This window comes from Sander lucioperca, chromosome 3 (assembly GCF_008315115.2).
Source record: "Sander lucioperca isolate FBNREF2018 chromosome 3, SLUC_FBN_1.2, whole genome shotgun sequence".
Taxonomy (NCBI): Eukaryota; Metazoa; Chordata; class Actinopteri; order Perciformes; family Percidae; genus Sander; species Sander lucioperca.
Genome location: NC_050175.1, coordinates 16,209,989 through 16,234,455, shown reverse-complemented (window position 1 = coordinate 16,234,455; position 24,467 = coordinate 16,209,989). Strand labels below are relative to the sequence as shown.

At 39.5% G+C, this 24,467-nt stretch overlaps 2 protein-coding genes across 9 annotated transcripts in view; both read right to left on the bottom strand.

The window, feature by feature from the left end:
* fzd3b (frizzled class receptor 3b) overlaps positions 1 to 18,501 on the bottom strand; it is a 36,610-nt gene extending 18,109 nt beyond the window's left edge. The window contains exons 1-3 of one of the 7 annotated variants that reach the window (XM_035999370.1): positions 18,387 to 18,496; positions 16,797 to 17,307; positions 16,314 to 16,743 (exon numbers count right to left, since the gene is read on the bottom strand). In XM_035999370.1, the coding sequence (XP_035855263.1) occupies positions 16,314 to 16,718 (405 nt within the window). In that variant the 5' untranslated portion in view covers positions 16,719 to 16,743; positions 16,797 to 17,307; positions 18,387 to 18,496. Of the gene's footprint in view, positions 1 to 16,313; positions 17,331 to 17,706; positions 17,725 to 18,119; positions 18,351 to 18,386 lie in introns of those variants that run through there. The other 6 variants (XM_035999372.1, XM_031314230.2, XM_035999371.1 and 3 more) reach the window with 6 other exon arrangements.
* Positions 18,502 to 19,341: 840 nt separating this feature from the next.
* On the bottom strand, positions 19,342 to 24,424 carry LOC116060711 (keratinocyte-associated protein 3). 2 transcript variants are annotated; one of them, XM_031314439.2, is made up of 6 exons: positions 24,262 to 24,424; positions 23,145 to 23,329; positions 22,498 to 22,557; positions 22,190 to 22,387; positions 21,839 to 21,973; positions 19,342 to 21,586 (listed from the first exon to the last, which is right to left on the bottom strand). In XM_031314439.2, exons 1-6 carry the CDS (start codon positions 24,272 to 24,274, stop codon positions 21,515 to 21,517), a joined length of 663 nt encoding a protein of 220 aa, XP_031170299.1. In that variant the 5' UTR covers positions 24,275 to 24,424; the 3' UTR covers positions 19,342 to 21,514. The 2 variants fall into 2 exon arrangements, with proteins under 2 accessions (XP_031170299.1, XP_035855267.1); XM_035999374.1 differs by lacking the exon at positions 24,262 to 24,424 and adding an exon at positions 24,140 to 24,198.
* Between the last annotated feature and the right edge of the window lie 43 nt (positions 24,425 to 24,467).

Here is a 24,467-nt window from a genome sequence, read left to right as displayed (position 1 = left end):
GGAGATAAGGATGGGGAGAAGAGGGTACAAAAGAAAGATGAAACGTAGTGCATCAAATCTCTCTACCTGCTTGTTTCTCTTTCCTTGCTTCAATGTGTAGTGGACTGAATCGACTTACTAACACAGGAGAGAATTTGCTTGTAGTTATTACAGACAATAGGTACGTACTAGATCTGCGTTGTGGAAGCACATTTTTACCTAAACAAATATAAAACCAACCAACCATGCTCCTACACGGTGAAGCTACAGTATACTGGTACATGGGCTTAGCCATTATGTTTCAACAAATGGAACCTCTTTGCTTGTTTATGTGTTGAATACAACTGATTGAGATAATAGTTCATTTGAACTTAGCTTGCATAAAGCAAACACATTTACAAGGCACTGCAATGACTATATACTAAATATGTAATTCACCACAAGCAAAATGTAAATTCTGTACCAGGCACCCAAGCATGGCCCTTCACCTACTATCAATGAGTGAGTGAGTGAATGAGTGAGAGAGTGAGTGACCACAATTTAGGATAGAACAGAGCTGCAGTCTGCAGCTGTGTGGTACAATAGCAAGCTGTTTGTAATTTGTCATTGACGGTTGTGTATCCTTCTATTAGTAGGGCTCTCTACAAATTCTTTAAATAATTGATGTATGTGTATTTTACTTTAATTTTACATCCCTACACATTAAAAAGTGTACAGCTACAAAATGACTCACTAAAGATTACAGTAAACAAGGTCCTCTCATTGTGAAGACTGACTGGTCATGGAAAGTGAAAATGGCAACAAAATGCAAAGGGGCAACCTGGTCAATAAATGTACATGCACACTTAACAGTTTACATGCTAAATGTGAGCTACACTTACTTGTAAACTAAAACTCAGGTCAAAACTATGTGATAAAAAGTTAAAACCAAAAAATTGAAAGTGAAATGTCTTTAGCTCAACTAAACCTTCACTATGCAGAAAATAAAATCTATAATCTACTATCAAAGGTTATCATGCAAACCACGTTACCAAAACACCAACGCTCCAACTTGACATACCCCCTACATAGCTTAAATGGTATGAATGGCGGCTTGACCTCAGCCATTTGGCAACTATATTTGTGAGAACCATTTCAGAGGAACATTTTAATGCTCATGACTGCATCCTTCATAAGTGCTCTTATTGCAGCATGAGTGCTGTTGATTCTACTGCTGTGTTGGGAAATCTTAAGCATCATGAACTGTGCCATCCCAAAGTAGGGCTGGGCGATATAGCCAAAATCTTCTATCCCGATATAGGTCATTTCATATCTTGATAATGATATATCATGACATATACGCTCCTGTGTCAATTAAATACTTGACAAATGAAAATGCCTGAATATTTTCATATATTATTAAGAACTTAAAAATTAGCATGAATATAACGTGCAAGGTTGTAATGCAGTCCGGCCGCTGGTTTTATAGAGACTTCTATATCATTTTTACAATGTAAAAAAATATCAGATTGCTCAAACCAGACATATGCCACTAATAGGCTATATAACAAAAATACTGGTAGGTTAACAAACAATGCAGAATGAAAATCTAATTCAAAATCAAATAAAAGATGCATCTGTGTATGTGAGTGTGTGATTTGGACAGGCAATTGTGAGCACTCGGAATGAGAAGCAGGGTGGGTTCTTTGACAGAGAAAAAAAAGCCCCCAACTGGTCCACCTCTTGTTCAATAGAGGGATTAAGTTTCTTTCTCTTTACTCCCTCTCTCCAAAGAAACCCAGGGGGAGGGAGAGAGACAGAGATAGAAGGAGAAAACAAAACTTCCAAGTTAAAAAAAAACAACAAAGAAAAATGGAAAGAAAGACGGACAGAAAGAAAGTCTTATGATTAACAGCACATAATGCAAGCAATTAGGCTTTTGGCAAACACAAGATGGATACTAATAACTGCTGTAAAGTTCATAGCAAAAAGGAAAAGGGGGTGTTGCTTGTGAAAACTTTTTGCATGCTTTTCTGGTTGAATGAGAGTGTGTCGGGGATTAAAACATATAAATGGCAACAATACAACAGAGCACTGTTGCACATTGCATAAAAAGTTGTCAGCTAGCCTGTTAGCCTGAAATATGCTAGAGCTGAAATTTTGGAAGTTACTGAACATCAACAGCTGATCACTTTTCTATGGCTGCTCTTTCCTACTGACAATCCCCTAAAAAGGATTACATTAATAGTTAATCTCCACAATCCACATCCCATGATATGTAAGTTTCACTTTTTTACACAATAATAAAACATTTGGGAATTATACACTGATAAGTGGTAAGATGGTAAGTTGTTTTGTTCCATTTTCAAGTGTCTTTATTGTATGTTTTGCAACTTAAGACTTTAATAAACAGTCTACAGTTCTGCCCACAAAATACATTGAAGGCAGGGACAACACCCTAACAGAGTAATATACTCTCTTTCTCTCTGAGTTAAGAAGATGGTGGGGTTGCGTTGATCTGCATTCAGATCCAAAACAGGAAATGGGTTTTTGGGCATGTGTAATATCTTTGATACGTCTGTTTAGTCAGTGTGTGTGTGTGTGTGTGTGTGTGTGTGTGTGTGTGTGTGTGTGTGTGTGTGTGTGTGTGTCTGTCTGTGAGTGTGTTGTTTCGTGCTGAGAGCGGTTGTAGAAAATCCAGTTAGCCAACTCTGCAGAAACTCATACACATTTCTAAGCGTATTAGGAGGAGGGAGAGAAGGGATGGAGGAAAGGAGGAGAAAAACTGGAGTGGCATGGAGAAAAGAGTGGTGGTTTTCTGGTGGATTAGGGAGTCAAATGGATTGGAAGGAGTGTTTGGAGTGTGAGAACCTGAGACAGGCACACATACACACTTCCTGAAACTGTCACCAGCTTTGTGTTGTGGTCAGATCAAGGTGACAGGCTGTTGGGTCTAAGCCTCCAAAGAAACAGCTCCTGAACTGGCAGCAATCCTGCTTCAAAAACGTTTTTGACCAAAGTTCTCCAACTCAGTGTTCTGGTATTCAACATAGCAAATATATGAAATGTGCAATCTCTTCTCTGGTTCTGGATTTCCACATGTAGTGATGCTGTCTTTTGCCTTTTCTTATCAGGGATTTTCATGGACTTTATGTTGTTGTTTGAGATGTTGTTAAGTGCTCTTTAGATGCTTTCTGCCCTCAATCATGATGCAGAAAACCACTCAAATTGCAAATCAGATCATCTAAACTCTATAAAACCCAATGAAAACTATTAAAAGCAAAGGGTTTTTAAAATTCAGGAACATGTTTAGTCTAGTAGAAAACTGGTGGCATGCATGTTTTGCTAATAAGTGTTTTTATGGAACATTTATGTGCACTGAATCTTGTCTATCAAGTAACAAATCGGTAACCTCAATCTCTCGAACCTGCACATTAAAAGGAATAAAATGTTGATCTTTTAATGCACTGGTACATGCAATGTACCATTTCATGCACCTTTTTCTGACAGATGAGTTCACGTTCCATCTGGACACATCACCCTCACACGCTCCCTAGCTCTTTTTCTTCCTCTCGTGCCATCTCTTTCTCACACAGTAACTCGCTCTCAAATCAGTCGGTCAGGCCCTGCAGCACAAATGCTGTCAGACCACATCAGCTCTACCTCCATTAGCTGGCTACAATATAACATCCCTGCAACATTCCCTTTCCACTAGCTATTACAACTAAACCCTACATTTCTCTCTGAATTTCTGCAGAAACTATAATATTCCCTTATGCTTCCGCCTCTCTACTGCAACTCGATCCCTTTATTTTTCCTCCTGGCACGCAAACACACTCAAATTAACTGCATCCTCCTTCATTGCATCCATACATTAGAGACAAATACATTCGCTCTCTCCCTCTACAGCGTAAGACAAGTGCATCGTTTCAGTTCATAATCACGTAGCAATTACATGATCCCTCCATCTCCCTCTTCTGCACCAGCTCAGCTCCTATTTTCAATTTTATTCTCTAAGCGTGGTATTGTTTTCTTGCTACTGCTCTCTCTTCTCCACTTTTACTTGCAAGATTTGATCTCAAGCAACATTCTACATTCACACTCAGTAATGCACACATGATAAATGTGTTCATAGACAAATTCACACCACAACACACACTTTCTCTGGCTATGTGCCTGCCTCTTCACTCCTCTCACAGGCTCGTGAGACAGACAGGCGTTGCCCATGAATAGATGAACTGAACAGACCGCGATGCTCTCCTCCCTAATCTCTGAAAGGACAGTTAAGAAAGGGGCACCCTTCTCTCACACTCTCTCCCTCTTTCATTCATTTGTTCGTTTATTCGTGTCCATCCATCGCTCAGTCGGGAGGACCGGACAAAGCCGTTAATGGCATTCCCCTTCACGTTCACTTCCCCTCCTCTTCTTTCTCCTGTATTCATCTCTTATTTTCCTTGCCTCCCATTTACTCCTGGCAATTACGCTGACATGCACTTGTCCTCCTCCTCCACTTTCTCTTCCAACATCAGCATTCATTGACTACCCCTACTTTTATCCTGTCATTTCATGTTTGACAGAAACTATTCAGCAACACCATGAACATGCTCCGTCTCTCCTCTGTTCTCTTCTTCATGTCTTGACCCAAGGCACCTTTTTTTCTCCATTGTCCTTATACTTGGTTTCTTTTCAGTGACCCAACTTCTATCTTATCTCGTCATCATGCTTCTAAATTTTCTAAGAAATCTTAGTACAACCTCTCAACATGCATTTTTCACCTTTGTTGTCCCATTATTTTTTGTTTTCCAAAACTCTCAAACCTGTCTCCAGACTTGTTGCGTCAGCCGTCATCTCTTTTGTCAAGAACATACAAACAGCCATGATCTTCTGTATTTCTAGCCTAACAGAGCCACAGTAGACCTTACAAGCTCAGTTTCCCCCCCAGGATATTTGAGTCTAGAAATACTCACTAAGAAATGTTTAGACCTGGTACAATATTTATCATCCCAATATTTAGATGACAAAATGGGCCACTGCTTCTCTAAACTCTTGGAACTCGTTAACAACTAAATCTCAGTTTTATAGATACAAAATTAGGTCCGATTCTCACTTGGTTCCATGCTCCTAGCAACCACTACTACAGCTTCCGTGTTAAAACAAAAACACCCTCCCTTCCCTAACAAGAAATCAGCTAACATGAACACAATGTCAGGTTGAATGAATGAAGACAAACAAAATGGCAACTCGGTCTGACGCTCAGTTTAGAAGAAGGGTAGTTAAGAAGAGAACTATCAATCATCTTCGATACAGTTTGAAATTAGTTGAAATGATATTTTTCTCCAGTTAAATCATGTCTTTCTTTGCCAGACAACAATGAACAAAGCAAAAATTGTGGGTTGACTTTTCAAGGCTGCTGTACGTCTCCACTCCATGTTAGCAACAATGGAAGCCTGTCTTTTCATTGATGTGGGTGGAGACATTATATCCTTCAAATACACCATGTCTGTCCATAGTTACACGGGTTTGACTGCAAATATCACAGATTTTGAAGACTTTCTATTACTCTTTTTTATCTTTCAAGACAAATAGCACTTGAGAGCAATGTGTATTTTTTTCAAACAATTACTTAGCTACCAGTATGAGTGTCCTATTTCCTTTCTTTGTCTTTTATTAGCAGTCTTTTCCCTCCTCCTCCTCCTCTCCTTGGTTTAGTCCAGAACATGCACACATCATCCAATTTCCCTCTCCTCCCCTGCCTGTCTGTCTCCCCCCATTCCCCCCCTTCCTTCCCTGCCTATTTAACTGCCATGGCAACAGGTGATGTGGTGGCTCTCACAGGACCGTGCCTCATTGAGGATAACAGAGCAATACACATGTGTGTGCGTTGGCACACACGCACACACACACATTGTGGTAGGACTCCTTTAATGGGTGAAACCATCCAAAAATTCTAGCAAACAAGCTTGCACAATAAGCGACAGAGGAAGTGTGAAAGTTAGAGTAAAAGAAACTGAGAGGCGTAGAACGGGTTAAATGAAATGATAGAGATGTAGATGGGGAGCCAAGAGTGTGACAATTATGGCGTTGAATCAGACAGCACCCACACACGTCCTCACACCAAGCTGCCTATCCATCTGCTTAGCACTTAGACGAAAACCTGTTATTTCCAGCATTTGAGGAATTAAGAATTAGAATGATATACTATAACCTGTACTGTCAAACGATTAAAATATTTAATCGCGATTAATCGCATTAATGTCATAGTTAACTCGCAATTAATCGCACATTTTTATCTATTCTAAATGTCCCTTGATTTCTTTTTGTCCAATTATTTTTTCTCATTTTAATGCTCTTATCAACTTGGAAAGGTGGATCGGCTTGCTTTGTGCTTTTGTCGTCTGGCTTTGACGAGGGGGCAGAGAACTCGCATCAGCTGTGTGCTTGGCCATCAGGTGGTATTTCAGACTGGATGCGCTGCGATGATAGCTCAGTTCACAACGACAAAACACACAGATCACCTTGGTCTTGTCAATGGAACCATTTGGCAACTTTTTTAAAGTAAACTTTCCATTCAGAATCTTACTGGCATCCATTTCGGCGTCTCGCGCTCGCCATCCACTCAAAACGTAACGTAGCCTACTACTCTTTGGCCGGCTCGCAAGCCCAACAGGCACGTGTGCTGCGTGCCTGTTGTTTTGTTTCCGGTCTAGCTAGATCCAGTGTGGTGTTGTAGTTTTTCTAACGTTACTAGTTGTTGCAACAGCAAGTGAAAAAAACTACAAAGTTTGCTATACCAAAAAGAACGTTAATCTCGTGATAAAAACATTGACGCCGCTAAAATGGGTTTGCGTTAACGCTGTTAATAACACGTTTAACTGACAGCCCTAACTATAACATATACTGCTTCTTTGCCCAATGTGTTTATTCAACCTCTTTCATCTGTTAATTAAATAAATAATCACAAACATCACAATAATAATGGTGATATAAAAGGCACAGCCATGAGTCTGTGTAGTATACATTCAAGGTGAAATGTGCATCACTAATAGATTCTGGAAGTTGTAGAGGAGGCTGACTTGGACTAATTGGATGAGTCACAGAGTGAGTGGGATGCTCGGGTTGGGCTAATGTTGGGAGGACTAGATGGGAAAGGGATGTACATAAGCAGAAGTGCAAATCATGCAGTTGAGCAACTCACCGCCTCGTAACCAGTGAACATTTCTACTTGCAAATTTTTTTAATTCTAATTGCTAAAAATATGCATACAATTACTCGCAGATCATGCAGGATGACAGTTGTTGTCAGAGACAGCATTATATTATAAACAAATAAAAAGGAAACAGGTCTGCAACAGTCTCAATATTGACTGTTGGCGAAGATTTGAACTGATTAAAAATCCATGTGTGCTATTTTGGGAGAGTTGCATGTCTTGATAAGGGAACAATTAGTAGAACTAGAGCTCTTAATGCTGATGCTGGTCCTGACCTGCAGTATGCTGAAAATGTATGAGCTGCCTTGTGTTGAGTGGCTTTGCGTGAGAAGGGGATCAATGGTGTGTGTGTGTGTGTGTGTGTGTGTGTGTGTGTGTGTGTGTGTGTGTGTGTGTGTGCGTGCGTGTGCGTGTGTGTTTGTGTTAAGTTGGGCTTAACAATGAGGGTTAAACATCTCTCCGCAGACATACACACACAGACACAGTTCCCAGGCTGGGTCATGGGTTTCGATTAAGACCATAAGACATGGATAACCTATATTTTTGTGTTTTATCAGAGTTGACCACCACACCAAGAGAACACCATATAGAATGGACTACACTATACGTCACACAGACGTAGCGAAGGGTCCTTGGAGGGATACAACACAGAACAGATACATAAACATAAAAATAAAAAGAAAGCAGAGAGAAAGATGGAACTCTTTAGTGCTGAAACGATTAAGTCGATTAAGGGATTAGTCAAAGCACTTTACATAAAGAAACATATTGACAATAATTCAAACAATAATTACAGACGGCAACATTAAATATCATACGTCTTTTATGTCCGTATTCCACACCGTCACTATCTAATAAAAGGCCTAACTCCAAAAAGATAATGCGGAAATATAAACCATTTAAGTAATTTATCCTATATATTATTAACTGGGGAAATAATGGGCAGGTTGGTAAATAACAAAAAATAATTGTTAGTTGGCTGAATTTTGGTTGACAAAACAAGCTGAAATGGTAAAGGATAGACTTACATCTAGGGCTGCAACTAACGATTATTTTCATTGTCGATTAATCTGTCTATTATTTTCTCAATTAATCAATTAGTTATTTGGTGTGTAAAATGTCAGAAAGTACAAGAAGACATCCTCAAATGTCTTGTTTTATCCACAACTCAAAAGATATTAAGTTTACTGGCATAGAGCAGTAAAGAAACTAGAAAATATTCACATTTAAAAAGCTGGAATCAGAGAATTTTGACAATTTTTTCTTAAAAGATTACTCAAACTGATTAATCGATTATGAAGAGTTGGCAATTAATTTAACAATTGACAATTAATTGATTAATCACTTAATCTTTGCAGCTCTAGTTACATCTGAAGCATGCTGGTGATGCATACAACTGTATTGCCCCAGCAGTCTAAAAAGGATGTTATTGGGTTGGGGAAATCAAGCCACATACACCAGTGCTTCATATGTTCATGAAAACCTGTGGTATTATATTTACAGTGGGCTACATAGCAGTATTTAAGCAATCTAAAATCTCTCCAGTCTTTCTTAAAATCTCTCTTGACTTGGCATTGTTGGACTGGATAAGCAGCAGCGGCAGCTATGCTGATGGGAACACTCTGCCAAAAAACAGCACCAGGCAGTGCCTTTGTTCCATGCATAAATAAATGATTACTTAATTTAGGCTGGCAGCTTCTATAGACTCCGTCAGAATAAGCAGGATAATCAAGATTTCACTTGAAATAAAGAGGAACTTTTAAGGACCTGTCTGTCTCTGCCGGAGTGAATAGGGTTATCAGCCTCTTCAGATGCACCAAACACACACACAAATACACACATATTAAACATAGCACAAACACAACTAAGCCATCACACGTCTATAAAACCTCTTTTCGTATTCACACACTCAAAGAAAAAAACAACAGACCAGGCTTAAGCACCACAAGCTTCGAACTCTCCAGATTTGGCACACACAAACTCTCTCTCTGTTGTGGGGACCTGGTGGCCCCAGGGTGGCCCTACTTGAACAGAGCAGTCTTATTTTGAAGGACAGGACCCCATACTGAGAGAAACACAAACACCGGAGACAGTAGGTTCTAAAGGCTTTACACAACCTGTCACTCTGTCAGTATTTCCCTGTGCTTAGTCTGACATTCTGTTTCTGGTCAATTGCCCCATTTTCTTGTTGTCACTTCCTCCCTTATGTTCTTTTTGTGACTACCTACCTCTGAAACTCATAAATACCAGCAAAGTCTTCAATTTCTTAACCACAGTTCAATTCATTAAATTAGTCTCTCAGTATGATAAACGTAAAACATGAGCTCAAATCTTTCCATAAAAGAAGCACAGAAAATGGGTATTTTTATGCTATTGTTGGCAAGTATATTACTAATAGTAAATAAAAAAATCTACTTCAACCAGTAGTCCTTTCTGGAGTAGGCGGAGTTATAAAACATGGGTGGTCTTGTGGGATAAGAAAAGCTCTTAAGAGTCTTTTCACAGTGATTAAGTATGCAACTACCTGCCTGTCAGTTCATCATATTCCATGGCTGTTTTATGAACTGGGGGCCCACAACAGGCCACATGACTGAAGATATGTGTCTTAATAATACCATAACCCAATATGAGAAAATAATTTATAAATAATATTATGATATATAATATATGATATTAATATATTATCTTCGAATGCGCTTATGCAAGTATTGAGGTTACTGCCAGCTTTCTGCGTCCTTGCTTCAGAGCAGAGAAAGGACCGCAATTTTACTTCACGTCTCATTCACTGGTAAGCAAACACCTAGGCAGGGTGTAAAGTCCATTTCAAACAATATATTAAAAAGTGTATATTGGAAAAAGTTACCAACTCTGCCTTTAAGAGAAACACAGTGAATATAGATTTCTGTTGGACAAGCCGTGTTTCTTGGACATGTATATATTCTTGGCCTGAGTTTTAGTGACAGCAGTGTGGTAGGATGAAAGAAAACATGTAGTGGTGCATCCTTGTTAATTAAAAAGTAAAACTGACACTAAAATGAATGAAGTCTAAATATGATGGTTTCCATAGCTGAACAGCAGACCGTAAATCTAAGACGCATACACAAACTTTACACACACTAAGAAATATCTAGTCAGTCTGAATGCTGCATTAGCTAAAGAAAGAAAACAAATCTGCAGCTGCAGCGCCTTATATCATTAATACACTTAAGACTGTCAGCACTGCTCTAAAAACGTGGGATTCAGTAGGAAAGAAATGTGATTTCCCATCAGCTGCATGCAAAGGTGGGTTTCATAGCAATCAGGTTATAACCAAAATTCCTTGCCTAAACTTGATTTCTCCCAATAAGCTGGTCTTGTAGTGGGAATGTAAACGTAGTGACTGACAGATCTAGATCCCTTCATTCAGGGCTAGGGTTGCAGTCTATTTGCTTTATAAACAGTGTGCTCTATTGTAGGCCAAATGAGCCTTTCTCTAACTGACCGTTGACCAGGGGCTCTCTAATCTCTTTCACTCCAGGATCCAAATGACAAAAGATTGTGCTGAAATTGTCCGGACGAACTCAATGAGGTATATTGTCAGCATAGAATACCCTTCTGCTGTGTAGTTTTATTAACCAGTACAAACCAGTCTCAATAATTTTGAGAGAGACAGACATTATTAGCTTCATTAACTGCAGAGCTCCTGTTTTTGTCAATAATAGAGAGAATATTTTAGAGAATGGGAATTATTCTAAACAACAAGAACAAATGGGCAAATTAAAACATTTAGGGATTTGATATTTGCAAGAACATAAAACCAAGTCTCTCCCATGTTTTATTATGTTTGCCCTATTTATTTGAATGATTGAATAAAATTAATTAAACCTACTTTAGTGAGGAAAAATAATTTGGATATAGCAGATGTTAATGGCTGAGAATGCCCTCTATCTCACCTAAATTACACCAAAATAAAACTCAAGTGCAGAAAGCCAAAGATCTATCCATTAACTCAAGGGGAAACTCCCAGGCCAAGCAGACATCTGGGCTCTGGAGACCTCGGGCAAGGCAACTCTTGCATGATGCGTGCCTATTTATTTATTTAACAAAGGATAATAATAGGCATAATGAGCTGTTCTCTGTTTCATAACTGTCTTGAGTTTTGTTAGAAGGCACAGTGCACCCATAAAAACATCCCCACTTTTTCCATCTTTCTTTGTTTGTAACTGCACTAGGACTTCTACACACAAATAGGCTTACATTTTTAAAATTGATTTGTCATTAATAATGAATTAATCACTAACAGCTTATATGTCAAGCGTGTTTCTTCAAAATGTGCTGACATACAGTGTGTTAGGGGAGAGGGGTGACATGCAGGAAAACTGTCACAGGTCGGACTCAAACCCTGGACGTTCTGCGTCGATTATTTTAATAGTCATACAATCTCCCATTCTAATTTACTCTCCCTTCTCTTCCACTTTCACCTCTTATGTTTCAGTCTCTCTCACCCTCTTCCCTCACGTTTAATTGACTATTGTGGCAGATGGGGTGGCGGTTGGTCTGTGGGAATCAATGTCTTCATTGTGGGACTGAGAGAGAGATTAGCAGGTAGTTAGCACTAGTGAGAGATGACAGCTGGCACTGTTAACCTCCCTTGTCAATCACACACACACACACACACACACACACACACACACACACACACACACACACACACACACACACACACAAAGTACTTGTGTACAGTTAACCCTTAGCTAGGCTTATATATACAGTCTATGGCTAGGCTCAGCAATTACACACAAGAAAAATACAGTTCTGTACCTTGAGCCTGTCACTCAACCACTAAATAAATGAGGCCTAGTATGTTAATCGTGCACGCACACTCTAGGATAATCCACTTTGGGCTTAGCTTGACATCTAAGGAATAAGGAGAAAAGGCAGTATTTCCAATATCAGCCAAAACTGAGGACTCACGAAGGCACATCTCTACACTATTGAAAATACAGCAGGGTGTAAAAATTGAGCTTGAATGTCTGAACGTATGACTTGAAGACAACTCACAACAAAAATAAAATCAACATGACAGCTCACTTGTATTTGCAAGAAACGAAAGCTTTGCAACTGAGGCAAAGCAAATATTCATCATGGGATATTTGACCCAAAAAGTGACCACAACAGCTGCAGACAATGGCTTCAGTTTCGTTAAGGCATCTGAAATATGCCAGCATTGCCAGCAGTTGTTTCCAACCAGAAACCAGAACTGGCTTCATCAGGCTGATAATATACAAGGATTTAAGCTATAATGTTGTTCGATATTGTCATAGACCAAAATGGTTCCTCATGATCGTTCAGTTCAAACAAACGTCACTTGTTTTCTCTTCACATCTATTAGTATTTTACCAAGACTCATCATCTCCTGCTAAACACATCAGAGCACAGAAAGCTAAAAACTGGTGGAATTTGCTGACAGAAAACATCCAGGTGTTAGCCCAGCTGAGCAGCTGTACAGTACACCTGTGGACCACAGCTCCTATTTTGTGAAAGTTCAAATGATACTGCTATAACAATAAAAGGTACAATAATTGAATCAGCCCAGTGAAGGTTTTCTTAAAACGGAAAAACAGTCATGGCTGTAAGATATATGGACTTGTGGGAATCTGTAGAATTAAGTCAAAATTCATTTAAAATCATTTGAATTACACATTTCCGGTTGATTTGTTTTTTTAGTACAACATGCAAACTTCATATGGTTTCCCAATGACACTGCCTGTGACTGTTTATTTAGTCTTGCATTGCCAGACCTATCTCCACAGTTCTGTGTCAGCGATGGATTATGGTCTGGTTACACTGACTATCTATTCTGAGATAGGGGGGAAAACGCTCTGGCTTGTTTGTATTTCTTTAAACCAGGGATCTTCAACAGGGGGTCCAGGACCCCTAGTGGGTCCTCAGAGTCAATGCAGAGGGGCCTCCAAATTAGTCTTAATTTTTAGAATTTTTTTCTAAAATTAAAAAGTCTTAACATGAATCTAACATATTATTAGCAAATATAAATCCCCACTGATGATAGGCGTACTGGCCTATAGGTAAGGTAGTCTCTAAGGCCATCCACAGATACAGTTCATCCTAAGGATTAACTGTGCCACATATATGTTTTAACATTAAAACATGATTTATAAAAGCATGCCAACAATTATTAGGCTATTTTAATAGCTTAGTATTCTGTGCAAAAAAGGTATGTGTCAAGGTTTTCGGCCACCCTACACGTTATTGTAGGCCCACTTAAATATGCAACTTCATTTTATACAAAAGTAGTAGGGGGACCCTGCTCCATCTCTCTTTCAGTTAAGGGGTCCTTGGCTTAAAAAATGTTGAGGACCCCTGCTTTAAACCAATCACGGTTCCGTCCTGGGCGGCACTAGGCCCCGATAGTGGGGATAGCGAGAGGGGAGGGACATCCAGCACGTGAGAGAAGCGCCGGATGTCAGGCTTTATCCGAGCAACATACATCCATTGAGCCAGACTACTGTTAATTCAACAGGAATGTTAGCTTTCTGTCAAGGTAAAGAATGTAAAAGCCAAAACCAATTATCATTAAATCTAAAAAAATACTATAATAACTTAGTTGTGGTTGTCTAAGTGAAACAAAATGTGGAATTATAAAAACTAATATTTCAAGCCATTACAGATTCACACTCTCGTCATAACTGCACATAAGCCCATGCACATACATGTATAGATCTGTCAACACACACACACACACACAAGTTGGTATTATGCAGCCACTGTCCCATCCCGTGAGAGATATTATTAAATTTCCTCCAGGGTTCCCACCAGGACTACCATGCCTGGTCAAAGCAGACCAGAGCAGGACAACTAAAAGGGCTCGTGTTGCTACTCCATCTTCAGAAAGCTGTCTCTTCCATGACTGGAGGGACTAGGGGTGTCAGTTACTTGGCTCCTTCTTCATCTGGGTCAAATCAAGTTCACCAACAGATGCTTCTTACAATCTGACACAGCGTGTTTTGACATGACACTGGGGAATTGACTTGGTTTGAACATTTGCACAGTCCTAAATGTGGTGAGTGAATCCTGTGACTCAAGGAGTGTGATCATCCATTCAAAAACACACACAAAGCAAATTCAAAATGCATGGCTGTCAATCCAAAATAAAGCTGTTTATCTTAATTTTTTTGACGGGGCAAAAGGAGCGTCAGACAACAGTTGATCCTGACAGTCTCTTGAATTGCCTATTTTGACATAAGAAAATGTTAGAAATGCACTTCTGTGATTAAATATTCAAAGAGCAGCATAGAGTATTTTTGGCTTGATCTTTTGGCTGACATTCAGCTGGTTTTGACATGGGAAAATATTAACTAAACATTAACCAGAAATAAAAAAATCCCCCAAGATCTAACACACAACATGCTAAGCCAACATTAGCCCTGTCCAAATTCATCTGCTTTTCAACAGGGGTAATTTAATATGCCAACTATGAACAGCTGGAGGTAGATTTCATTTAACTTACTGTATTTGCTATCCTTCCTGTTCTTCAAAGTATAAACCACAGTTTAAATACATGGTAGCCAAAACATGGGTGGAACTATGCCAATTAGCATGTGTAGTGGGACTGACAAACATGACAATTTAAGGGTCTGGGAGATTAAAACAACTTAACCTGACTTTCCCACTGAAACAGACTGGACCTTGTCTACAAAGATTTTGTCTTTGTGTTTACTGTTTGTTAGGTAAAAAGGACTTGGTAGTCCTACAGTAGTTTAGCGCTGTAAAACTAACTCACCCAAACATGTCTAAATCCCAAATACAGTACCATACACAGCCTTTGTTACTTACAAATACTTGCTCCAAACAGGTAATTGCAGTCTAGTTATTGAGCAACACCTTGCTCTTGGCTCTATCTCCCTCTCCGGGGAGTAACAAAGGAGAACGAAAGAGAGGTAACATGATACAGATGGATGGTGTGCGTCTACTATTGCACTCAATGTGTAACACAGCACCTTTTCCCCTTTCTTGCTTAAAACTAATGCCCTTACACTTAAAAAAAAACAACAAAAAAAAAAACATTTCCCTGGAAGTATCAATCACATAACTACCTAATTGCTTTCCGTTTTATAATTTCTCCCACTGCTGCTGTTCAGATTGCACCTTCCGTCTGTCAGCTACTGTTCACATTCAAAAAAAGGTCAGGAGTGAGTAATACACATTCATCTATGTCTTCCAAGAACAGTAACATGTAGTGAGAGGATAGAGCTGTAACATGAGAACATAGATCGACTATCACCTTTTCTTAACTGTTTCACTGCTCCGGTTAACTCTTTGATATTCCATGCCTGTGTGAAGCCACTTAATTACAAGTGTGGCTCTGTGTATCCAATTTGTTCCACCATAGCTTCCAGATTATTTGGGGCAATGTTTTAAAAAACGCAACCCGTTTCTCTCTGTGTAAAACAAGGCCTCTTCATTGTTTCCATGCATCTCTGAGGATAAAGGATATTGGGGATTTGCTGATCTATGAATTAACTATAATAATTAACACAGAGCTCAAGTTGAAACATTGCCTTGATCATAAAAGTACATAAAACCACAAATATGCCCAGTGAAAGCTGAATTAATTTAGGCAATACTAACAAGAGTGCAACATCTTTTGACCTCAGCCAACACTATTTGTTGTGACATTTGTTCAGGATTTATTCTTTACAGACATGAGCCATCCTAGGCTCTTTGTGAAGTCCTTTTGTCCTTAGCAGGTGTGTGAAACTACAATGTGAAACTCTGCAGACTGTTGCTTTGTTCTGCACCTTGTCACCAAAACAAAGACGTGTGCATTTTTTGTAGGTGGTGGCTTAATGTTTGATTCCTTGACAATGTTCCACAATACAGTTCAGTGCTACAATGTAGATGTTTTTTTGACAAATATGTAATTCCACCTCTCATTCACGGCAGCAGCTATCCATTTTCCCCATGTGCAATGAGACACACACACACACACACACACACACACACACACACACACACACACACACACACACACACACACACACACACACACACACACACACACACACACACACACACACACACACACACACACACACACACACACACACACACACACACACACACACACACACACACACACACCCCCTACCTCCATGGCTAGTGCAGCCGTTTGCTGGTCGTAGTGATTCAGTAGATTGGGCATAAAGGTGGTGTTGTAAGGCAGATCCTGGCACATTCTCAGTCTGATGGGCTCACAGCTAAATTCACTGTGGCTCTCTATGGACTCCATATGAATGGACAGAGCGGGTGTAACCAGGGAGAAGAGAAGTAGGAAGATAGGGATGAGGAGGACGGAAAAAGAGACAGAAACTCGTTGTCTGCAGTAGATTGTAGTTTTTGAAAACCGGTCTTTCATAAGTCCTCTTCCAAGTGCTTGCATCTTAATGATAGACATTTCTCCACAGTGGCTTAGTCTGATGACTTTATCATCCCCCAGACAACCACAAGATAGCCCCGAAGACATGCATGAATTGTTTTTAAAGCTTCTTATCATTAGAAGCAATTGAGTCCATTTTTAGTGTCAGTGGTGGAGGTAAAAGCAAGAAATCCACAAGGCGGGTACACTCTGTATAGTATATGCACCCTAACCTGCACATGTGGTGGAGTACCAATTCATCTGTAGGCCATGAATGAAGCTGTTGTGTCAGTCTTCAAATTCACCTGTCATTGTATTTCAAGCATTTGCTTTTCTTGTAGCATCTCAGAATGAGTCATGTGAATTGTTCCTCATTTGAAGAAAAAAAAAAAAACGTTATATGGCTTCTCTTGACCTCCTGGTAATCCCCTGGTCAAAGACAGATCCCCACTGTTCCATCCTCAAACTGAAAGCACGTCGCTGAGATAATAGATCCACCATCAGCCATCTGCTGAAGGTCTCCTCTGGGCTGCTGAATGTCTCTTTCATCCGCTCTATTTGTTTGTGTCTCCTCTCACTCCATTTCCAGTGATGTTAGAAAGAAACGTCTGAAGTTGAGCCATAATGTCATTATCCTCCAAATGATTTCATGGGTTCCTCTGGAAGATACAAAAATCCTGTCTTTCAACGTGTTTTGTCACACTGGAGTGGATCCATCAAACAGGTCCTGCAGGTATAAACACACAAGGTCTAATGGTCAAACAAACAGAGTGGGCTTGCTTAGAGCAAAGATGTACTTTATCTGGTATCGTTTCTGATCAGCATCAGCCACACCCTTGTCTCTATACAAGTCAGGATTCAAATATGTGATGAAATCTACTCCAGCCAATTGGGTGGTACTGGTACTGTAGTAGGTAGGTCACGTTTAGGCATTTCTGAAAGACAGACAGACGACAGACTGTGTGTTGAACCTGCAATGTCAAATTATCTTCGTCTATGAGCGTTGTGTGAGCGGGGTCATGCGTAGTTCATGTTGCAGACTACTGAAAATATGTTAAAAGCAAATCACGACAACGAATGCAGGTTTCAAACTGTTGTGTGTTAAATGTAAATGTTAACGTTACACCTGCGGATGATCAGACACTCCCACACTCTCGTGTTTGTGTGAGGTTGGCCGGGCAACAGTAGCGTTCCCCTGCGATGTCTCACACTGCGACTCGGTGTCTTCATGGTTGACTACACAGTAAACTTTTAAAAAAGCTTTGGTAATATGAAATAAAGGAGTAAATAAGGATGCCCATTTATTGAGGTTTAAATTACACCTGCGTCGACTGCTCGGCCGTTAACGTTATATCGTTAGACACGCGCTAACTTGCGTGACATCACTAATAGCTAACGTTAGCTAGCGTTAACACTAAATTAATAACTATAGCATTGTACTGAATACCTCTGTAACGTACTGATAACGATAAACGTTACAGGTCACTTAACGTTAGCTCTCTTCATAGCAGAACCTGGCTAGTTTTAGAAAGCACACACCTTTAAAAGGTAGCGTTAGACTCCAGTGAGGCATCTTCGCTGTGTTGAATTAAGAACCACACACAGTGACTCGCACACGAGAGCGTATCAATCTGGGGGGGGCTGTGTGTGTTTGTCACCGCAGTGTCTTCAGACCAACATCGCTCTGTTTGTGCACGATTCATTGAAAGCATTTATAGTCGAAATCTGTCGGGCTTGCCGACAAGAATAAAATAAATAAATGAATCACACAGTTCCTGTCTAACGTTACAAATATAAATGCTTTACCTTGTGTAAAGAATAACGAGCGGTTCGGGCGCTCCTCCGCTCCACCGGCTCCGTTTACTGCAGTACTTCGCTGTTCCACTGTTTGCAGCTGGTTGCCTGCAGCTTGCAGCCGACACATCGTGCCCGCGGATTCCTCGTGACCGCGCAGAGATATGACAAAATTGTCCCCACGGACGTTGCATGAGGTTATCTAGACATATGCGATAGGTATTTGTTGGCGAAAAACTGTGCATTTAATTTCAATAAAGGCGAGATGGACCAGAAACGGATATTATTTTAATTGCCACTGATTATAATGTGTTGTCTTATAACAAGTGGACAACACAAAAACTAGGTAAGTAGGGAAATTGTGCATGTGTTCCGTGTACTGGATATAGTGGTCTTTTATATTTTTGGGCGAGTTTTTTTTGTGAATGTTAGTATTATACTGACTTAAATTTGACATTGCTGAGCACAGCTTTTGTGACCACAGCACATTTGTGTGTTTCTCACTTGTAACAGAGAACTCGAATGCTCCAGAGTCACCAGGAATTCAGCATCATTTTCAAGGTCACATGAAGGCCCTGTTGGGGTTAACTGGATCCAACCTGGCACCCCATATATACATGATAGTGCCTGTAGCACCAAACAGGACACAAAGGGTGAAAAATAATTTTAAAAATAATCTGCCATTGAAGTCAAGGCAGAGACACACACTCCCTCCAGGGCTAGGTGCAAGGAGGGACACCAGTCTTCCTGTAGCAAAGATGGGAACTAAAAAGAAATACTGTACTAAGCACAAAACTAAACATAAAACTAAAAGCACACAAATATCTAAAAGGTAACATTACTAGAAATCGTTATTAGAATGTATTCATTAAATGTATACTGCTAAAAAAAAAAACATGATGCAAATAATGAAACACACTATACATCGAAAAAAAAAAAAATCAGGCAATAAATGTTACAAAATACAACAACTTTAACAGTTTAATCAGTTTGAATCAGGTGAAAATGATGAGTGATGATGACACTGGTTTTGGCCTAGCAGGCAAATTCTCATTTGGAAACAACATTTTTGGATTATCGATTTAGCCTGATAAGTGCACTTTAAGTCTTTCAAATCAGTGCATTTTTTTAAACATTTAAATTGTGTTTTCAAGTTGATCAATTTCAAGAAAATAATACAAGCTTGTTTTAACACTGGAAATCTAAGTAATAATAAATACCCTTTCACAAATTAGTGATTCGCTAGATGGTCAATTATTTAAAGAAAAATATGAGTTGTGGTACATTTATAATTGGACTGCATTTTACGTAAACCTCAGATATGGGAGAACCATTACTTCACAGGAGCCGATGTCCACAAGAACCAACTGATAATGCACTCAAACATACAATATATCACAACATACAACTTTGCTTGAATTCAGTTCATTTGTCCCGATACCACAATAAACTTGCATTTATACTCATTCATCTTGTGATTTTAAATATATATTTCATGAGTTCACAGTGTGACATCAACGTCATATTGACTGAAATGGCCTAACAGATTTGTTGGGATTGTATCAGTCAGCACTATGTCAATATTTATCCCTTACAGCCTGAGGATTAGTACTGCGTGCTATGATTCCCTTCCACACAATTGAGCACGACATTAGATTAACCGTTTCACCGCTGATCTGATCATCTCTGTCGTTGAGTTGTGGGGGGTTTGTGCCAGCTGAGGCAGCTGGCCCACATACTGGTTTTACCTCTTATTTCCCCACTCAACATTTAATCACTGTATACTGTACATACCAGTACACAAATGAACTCAATCCAAACAGCTATGCTGCAATCCTGATTATTTTTAATTCAGGGCATCTTTCTTAAAATAGGTGCTTGGCACTGCATTTTAGCAATCTGAATTTTAGGTGACGAGACCTTCTGTAACTCTGGGTCCATACAGAATAAGATTTAAATGAGCTATTTCAGTTTCTCCATTCTTTTGTCATTTTGCCACTGTATGTCTTACTAAAAGCAAAAACAACAAAACAGTACAGTTAAACAAAACAGTTAAACATGCTTTTTGATTATATCCTGTGGGAGCTGATCAACCCTACATTTTTACATAGTTTTTCAAATAGTTTGTGTTTTCTCTCTAAGGCATTTAAAAAAAAAAAATGAAATTCAATCAACTCTAGCACAAGACTGACAAATAATGACATGGTGAGAAGAACATTTAAAATAAAATGAACACAATGTAAAAAAAAAAAAAAACTTCAATCAATGTGAAACCAAATACTGTATCCGCATAGAAATAAAAATAATTAGGCAATTTATAGCAAACACAAACAATTGACATTATATGACTCCACATAACAGTTTACCATTGTGCATAAGCAGCTAGCATGAATCATCATTATTTATGGAAATTAAACTTGTATGTTGGCAAACATTGACAATTATGGTTTGTTGAATGCATCTCAAATGCAGTGGAGTGTTTTAGAATCTGTACAAACAGTATCATATTAAAAACCTTTAGAACTATAAAATATGTTTTGCTGAAAATGAGTTCATAAAAACTAAAATATACTTTAATTACCAAATATTTTTGCTAAATAATTTGTTTATATTCTTCATAACCAGAGGTTTCTTCATATGACAAATTCTGTACTATTGAACATAAACAGTCATGGATGGATACTGATAAGTAATAATACTAAATTTGTATCTCATTTTAGCTTCCACACGCATATATATGCATACTGAATCTCAATATCTGCACAAAAGGATCTGGACTTTGGAATGCACTTACTGAAACGTACATTGTGTGAGTCATTGTGTGTCACTGTAAATCAATTTACCATTTATTGGTTTCATCACATTAACCCAACTGTATTCTGCTCACAGCTTCACACACAAGATAAACTGTTTGGTTTATAAATGACAACAAATTGAGCCACCTGGTAACCCATCTGTGAATCAGCGTATGTGGCTGTAAGATACCACAAAGCAAGAACCAGTTTCTTTAAATTGACAGTGACACTCACCTAGGTGACTGTAGGGCAATTGTACTGGTCTCAATACAGGTGTAGCAATGCCTTTTGGGATTCAGCTGTGCTTGTCTATGCGGAGTGGTGTCCTTCCTGCTTTTTGATCAATTAGGCATCAGGGTTCAAGCGCTGACCAATCAGGCGTCGACTGCGGGGACTGCACTCAGCTTCTTCCTCCAACTGGAAGAGAGAAAGGAAGGTCTGTAATATTATGAGGAGCGGGTGAGTGGGTTGTCTGTTCTTTTCACTTACAGGAACAGAGTATGACAGACAAAGTGGGAGTAGATGGGTGTGGATAAGTGTTTGTTTGAGTTCGACCAAGTGCGTGTGCACGTCTGAGTCAGATTTAGACAGCATTTAGATTAAGATTAGATTTAGACTTCAAGCATGACCACCTCCCCCCCCCCCCCCCCCACCACCACACCCACACACCTGCTCTTTGATGTAGGTGTTCCCACAGGGTGCCAGTCCTCTGAGGGCCAATCCAACGATGAAGCACCAGACAGACAGTCCAGCCTCAACCGCTGCCAACAAAGCACAAGTAACCCACAGCGACAGGGTGGTGTCCTGAGAGACAGGAAGTGATGGGAACGAGGAGGTAAAAGTGTGAAATAAAGTAACACTACAAGGTTGAATATTTCTCTTGTGATGCCTTTATGGAATTCTATGCCTCAAAAGTTGCCGCTTGAATTGTCAGACAAAGATCAAATTGGGGAGAAACAGAGGGCGAAAGTGCAAAAGAATAGAGTGAGGTGGAAATTTAAGAGTAAAGTTTAGACTCACATAGATCCTTGTTGTATCAAACGGGCATCTGGCACTGACAGGTGAGCGAGCATTGGTGGGCACCATTGTGTCATTGCATCCCAGCATCAAACCCTCACCATTGTGGGCAACAGTGACACTAATTGCCAAGAGGAGCCCAGTGCAGCATGCTGCTGAGAGCAGGGCGTTTAGGAATGATGCAATTAGAAGTCCTATTTGCTGGGGACACAGAAACAAAAACATAAAACAGAAGGGGAGCTGACTATTTAGAAGACACAGAATGATTGACTGGAGTGATTATATCAGTAGAAAACCATTTAAATTCTTACCAGTTTTAACACATGCAGGTTCCTTGACACCACAATGGCAATAATCCCAGCAGCAATGCTCTGGAAGATTCAAATGACAAGATGATTGTTTCAGCTTTGGAGTAGGGTTTATTAAATGATGGGGCACAGGTAGTAATCCTGGCCCCAAGGATGTGAGGCTGCATTTTTCATTTGGGTGCCAGGCTAAGAAGACTTTAGACACAAAGAAAGACATGAGAGATCACCAATGGAAAGCAGTGCTGGTAAGATATATTTTGTAACTTGTCTTAATATTCTGTCCGTATTACCTGTAAACTTTGTAAAACCCTGTGTAGAGTACAGTGTATGGAGTACATTTCAAAGAAATGTGACATTAACCCCATCTCATCAACAGCTGCCTGTTTATCTGATACCTCAATGTAATGAAGCCTGCCCTGGAGCAACTAGTAACTGGTTTGAAAAAAACAGCTCCCTTATAATAGACAAGTTCAGTCTTGAATGGTGAGAAAAATACACAACACTACACAGAGCTAACTTTTTTTTTAACTTTTAATGTTTACTGCAGGTGAATATATACAAACCTATTATTCTATATATTTTACAAACCATAAGCTTCTTGGTGCTTACTGGATATTACAAAGGATGAATGTCTTAACGTATTGACTCACCAGCAGGCCAGAGGTGACAGAGATGATGTTGGCTACAGTATATTCAGTGGTGATATGCTGGCTGGGTTTGGAAATGTGGCGGAGGACATTGCCATGGACAATAGCTCCAAGGATGAAGTTAATATGGCCGACCAGGATGAGAGTTAATCCCTTTTTCATCAGCCTTCTTGGCCCTTTGTCCTTATCTGGATGACAGAAATACAAAAAAAATACTTATTTATTACTATTATTAGATAAAGTTTACATTAAAATACAATCTGGAACATTGCTTGAGTCAAAGTCTGAAACTGGTTGGTTAGAGGGTTTATACATTCTGTTACATTATACCCATGTTGTACACAAAGAAACAAATATTTTTTGCTCCAAAAACACGTACTTCATTCATTCTTTGTTATAGCCCAACTGCTAGTTAAGATGAGTTTATTTATCTTAACAAGTTTTTTTTCCAACACATAAAGGAACGCTTTATTTTTCAGTTTATCACAAACATTCAAATTCACCAAATTTGGAGATACGTGGTTTTCACTGGACAGGAAGGGGCTCGAACAGTAACATACAAATGTAGTGGAGTGCCTCTGGGATGTAGTAGAGTAGCAGTATAAAGTTGCATAAAATGGAAATACTGTACTTACATGCGTTACATTCCACCACTGATTGGATTACATTTGTAATAAAATTATTAACACTAGGCCTATGTCGTTTTCCTTAAAAATATATTTAGGTTATGCCTGGTTTACGGCTTATGGGATTTACATGTATTTGCATAGAAAGGCTACACTCACTCTCACTGTGGGCGACTCCTATACCGAGTCACAGAGATGCTAGGAAGCAGTGAGGGGGGCATATACGTGATACTTTTAAAACAGCCAGTTATTAATGTTATACGCTTGATTACTCCACAGCGCTGTGGAGATAGGTCTGGCAATGCGAGACAACACGCGCACTAACACGGTACATATGCAAAGTTTCAAAAAAAAGAAACAATACCATCCCACCTGCAGGCCTGTGGTCAGTTACACCCGTCGAGGGAAAACTAGCGCCATTCACACAAGTTTAATGACACTACTTCCCGAAAGCGAGGCATTTTTCAATTACGTGTCATGGTAGCACTACTCACCAAAAGTGCACATCTCTCTGCTGTCAGAAGTTTCCTTTTGAATAAACGAATAGCCGTTATTTTTGAGCAACTGTTCAACAACAGAGAAACAGAAACTCCAAAGTCCCTCTGTCCACTTCCTTATGACGTCAGGAAACTCACCTGTAAATTACCCGTGGCTTGATGGACGCTGAGGGGCGCAACAGTCATTCCAGATTAATTATAAG

Excerpts from the sequence above, each read along its gene's own strand:
- LOC116060711 (XM_031314439.2), bottom strand. Across the intron at positions 22,388-22,497 it reads ACCTGCATGTGTTAAAACTG|CAAATAGGACTTCTAATTGC; the intron begins GTAAGAATTTAA and ends CTGTGTCCCCAG. Across the intron at positions 21,974-22,189 it reads TTGATACAACAAGGATCTAT|GACACCACCCTGTCGCTGTG; the intron begins GTGAGTCTAAAC and ends CCTGTCTCTCAG.